Source organism: Sinocyclocheilus anshuiensis, unplaced genomic scaffold, assembly GCF_001515605.1.
Source record: "Sinocyclocheilus anshuiensis isolate Anshui unplaced genomic scaffold, SAMN03320099.WGS_v1.1 scaffold799, whole genome shotgun sequence".
NCBI classification, from domain to species: domain Eukaryota; kingdom Metazoa; phylum Chordata; class Actinopteri; order Cypriniformes; family Cyprinidae; genus Sinocyclocheilus; species Sinocyclocheilus anshuiensis.
The window spans coordinates 480,424-484,588 of record NW_015548231.1 but is presented as its reverse complement, the minus strand read 5'-3'; the positions used below and the strand labels follow the sequence as shown (position 1 = coordinate 484,588).

Here is a 4,165-nt window from a genome sequence, read left to right as displayed (position 1 = left end):
ACTCTCCTCACGTGATAAATAAAATCTGACTCCTGCTCCGTGGGGCACTGTCGTTCACGCACGGTTCGGCACGCTGCATTGAGCGTTTAGTTTTTAAAAGTGTCTGTCCTCTAACTGAACTAGGCTAAATTATTTTTGTTACTATAAATAAATCAAAACGACGGTGGGGGGCGGTGCCACGGTAGGCAAATGACGTAACCGGTGTTGCGGCTTAACATCGGTATAACCGAAAACATTGCTGGGCAATGATTAATTGCGATTAATCGTATCCAAAATAAACGTTTTTGTTTATATAATATGTGTGTGTGTGTGTGTACTGTGTATATTTATTATGTATATATAAAAAGACACACACAAACAGTATATATTTAGAAAATATTTACATGCATTTACATGTATATATCTATATTCATATAATTTATATTATAAATTTTTTTTTTTAGTATATAAACATAACACATTTCTCTTAAATATATATGTGCATGTGTGTGTATTTATATATACCTAATAAAATACACAGTACACACATAACGTAAACAAAAACTTTTATTTTGGATGCGACTAATTGCGATTAGTCGTTTGACAGCACTAATATTTATATATTTATATAAATGCCTAATAATTCATTCAAAACACTTTTAAATAGACTGCAGCAATTAATATGTTGTCACACACATTATTTTGTTTAGTTCAGAGTCGTGGGAGAATCGTGATCTCTATTTGAGATGTAAAAAATCGTGATTCTCAGTTTATCCAGAATCGTGCAGCGCTTACTGAAGCTGATGTTTGTGTGTGCAGAACGCTGATGATAACTGCTATCCTGACGGCCGAGAGCAGCCGGCGCTGGCCTTTGTGGTGGAGAAGGACTGCATCACCATCCTGAACAACGAGTGTGGGTTTGAGGAGAACAACGTCCGTGCTATCTGTGACGTGGGCCGGAGCACCAAAGGAAAGTGCAGTGTTGGGGTGCCTCCAGGACCAGGGTTGGGAACCACTGGATTATGCAATTTGGCAACTAAAAACAGAAACCCAGGCTCATCGGCAAATGTCCCTGTGGCAACATTTCTGCAGAATGATACTGCATTGTTGTTTGCAAGTTTCATGCCACTTTCAAAAGTGAAATGTCCAGGGAGTGGTGCAAAAGGAAACGTACCACCTAGACTAACACGAGCATATACATGAGATACAAACACATTTGCTCAAGCAATCACACCTGTTTAGCTTGCTTACAAGTCTTTGAGCTTTTTTTGAGCTCTTTGTGACAGGAGAACAAGTTTACTACATCCGAAATCCATACATGAGTGCCTATGCAATGCAAATGGAAAAAAAGTAACTGTGAGAAAATAAGTATTTGTCATTCAATAATATGTCCCTTAAAGGGGTCATATGATGCGATTCCAATTTTTCCTTTCTCTTTGGAGTATTACAAGCTCTTGGTGCATAAAGAAGATCTGTAAAGTTGCGCTTGTTGTTTGTCGTTTCTCCGATCACAAATGCAGACGTTGTTTTATGTTTACGCAGCGCGATATGCAACGCGTAAAAAGACAGTATAAGTCATTATAATCAGTCATTATGTCCCCACTGGATGCAACAAATGCCCCGTATGTAATGGGTTTTATTGTTTTTGTCTCGTCTAGTGATGTCCGGATTGCGAACGAATCGTTCTATTTAACCGGATCTTCTTAGTGAACCGGTCGAACCAGTTCACCAAATCGAATTGAATCGTTTGAAACGGTTCGCGTCTCCAGTACGCACTGATCCACAAATTACTTAAGTTATTTGGTTTATAACCGTGCCTGACAGAGGAGAAACAATAATGTACATTATATGGAAAATAATGTGTTTTTTTTAACCTTAAACCGCATAAACACATTGCATTACACCAAATACACAACATAATGTTCTTTTTAGCAATTTATCAATAATACGTTGCGCAAGAAGAAATAAAAGCTGTTTAACTGATACTACTGGTCAGTTGGAAACTTCAGTGAATTGTATGTATAGGTACATTTTTGGAGTGTTGCAAAAAATGTAGGTAAAGGCACATTTTTCCAAAGAGCCTAGCTTGTAAAACAGTCAGTTTAGCTCCTAAATTTTTCATTTTAGAAACCAATCCAGTCTGGAGCCCTGCTGAAGGTAGTTGTTAATACGCAACTCTACTAAACACTATTTCACCCATCTGTCCACTACAGTCACTGAATTACAAGGAACCAGATCGCTCTAATAAGACAAATATTCATTAGGAACGATATAGTGTCTGATATGGGAAAGCCAGCGAGATGTTTGTCTCAAATTAAACCCACTTGATCTCACTTCAGTCGAAGAGGAACTGAAACTGTAATAAAAACCCACTCTGGTGTTAGAGCTGCTGTGAAAGCAGTGATCAGACGCCTGGACTCAGATATCTTTGATTATATGTGTTAGAACAGTGGAGCAGAACCATCTCGCAAACTACAGGGTGCGATGAAGACTCCTCCCTTCATGGAACAGACAGAATCTTCATCATCTGCTTCTGACAGATAGGACCTTGGCAACACACACACACACAGAAAAACTTGCATTTAAAAGTCAGTTGTTACCTCTGATTTAGCCGGCGCTCATCATCACTTCCAAAGTCCTGGAAAAATAAAACAGAAAGTGTGAGGGAAACAGAAGTTAGTCATCTAAAACAATAGATCACCAAGACATGTCCATACTGTTCTATTTTAATTCTATTGCTTTGAGCCTTGAGATAAAGAATAGAGCAGGATGTAGGATTTTGTGATGTAATAAATCTAATTATGTCTTCATGCATCTTCTACCTAAACCAAATTATAAGTTCAGCATCTGTTGTGAAAATGTCAGAGAGGCCAGAATCCCTCAGGCCTCGGGAACTTTTCCAAATTCCACAACCTCACCCGACTCAAACCCAGCGCAACGCACAACAATCTGGCCTAAACATGGTTCTTTTTCCCCACACGATCTCTCTCTCTTTCTTTGCTAAATGTGTAACCTTTAAGCACAATACAAGACCTCTGTGTCCCAAATAACAAAAAAGCTTTGATATATCACTATTCTCAGCAGCGTAATATGACAAAGAAGAAATGTTCTCTCAAAGCTGAAATGTGAAGAATGGGGCCTCTCCTTAAGATAAGGTTTCATCATAACAAAGAGTGTTTTTAAAATAGTTCTTCACTGTATGTGAACGTGACGGCCCTGATTATTAGGTTACTGATAGTGGTATGAGCACTGAATGAAGGCCGGGGAGTGTGCCATGGTCAGATGTGACCGATGCCTGAAGGAGAAGAAACCGTGTCAGGGGAATTGGCTGTGCCAAGGATTCTGTCACGTACCAAAATCTCTCCCTTCATGCAGAAGCTAGGCTTATAAAACTTTATAAGCAGGGCCGAATGAGGAGTGGAAACCATGAGGTTTGTGAACAGAAACAGACATTTTGGAAGTTTCTGTGATTTATAACACATTAAGTGGATGAACAGATTGATAGCATAGGGCGAAAAGTTCGGAGTTCCGCCCCGACACACACACACACACACAAACAAACGTGTGCGCACACACCCACCTAGTATTTGTATATATTAAGCCGCAAAACGACTATTTAAATACGAATTCTGCGTCTCTGTGTTAATGAATGGCGCAGACGCGCTGTTTTGTTTACTACTCGTACTGAAGCGCGTGTGACGCTTGCGGTGATATTAATGTCTGCCACTAAGAAGGAAATAAATACATGAACAACATCTCCAGAACTGCTCTGAGAGTCACTTCATGAGCATTTGACCGTTTAATTTGAGTAAAACTATCCTCATATCATATACACACAGAAATGTAAAGGTATTCACGGCAACCCGTCAAAATAAAAGTTTGGTTTAACTTGAAGACATTGCGGCAGAAATATATTACTATTGTTCAGTAGAATGTACGTAATAGGCTACTACTACTAAAATTATTAAAACCTTATTTTTAAGGAATAATCATACAATATTTCTTCAGTGTTTTAATTGTAATATTAAATCCCCTTTGTTTTCCAAAAAATAAAAGTTGTTTAATTTTCATTAATTAAAAGATAAATTAAATTACTGTTTTATCCCTTAAAAATGTAAATACACAACACAGAATTTCTGAGGACAAAAATCATAAGGCTATTGTAAGAATAAATGAAACTTGTTTT

The 4,165-nt window shown here is 38.1% G+C and overlaps 1 protein-coding gene across 1 annotated transcript in view; it reads right to left on the bottom strand.

The window, feature by feature from the left end:
* Nucleotides 1-4,165, bottom strand: part of ssh1a (slingshot protein phosphatase 1a) — a 37,788-nt gene that overhangs the window by 26,794 nt on the left and 6,829 nt on the right. Inside the window, exon 2 of the mRNA XM_016441788.1 lies at nt 2,580-2,617. Coding sequence (XP_016297274.1) covers nt 2,580-2,617 — 38 coding nt within the window. The remainder of the gene's footprint in view (nt 1-2,579; nt 2,618-4,165) is intronic.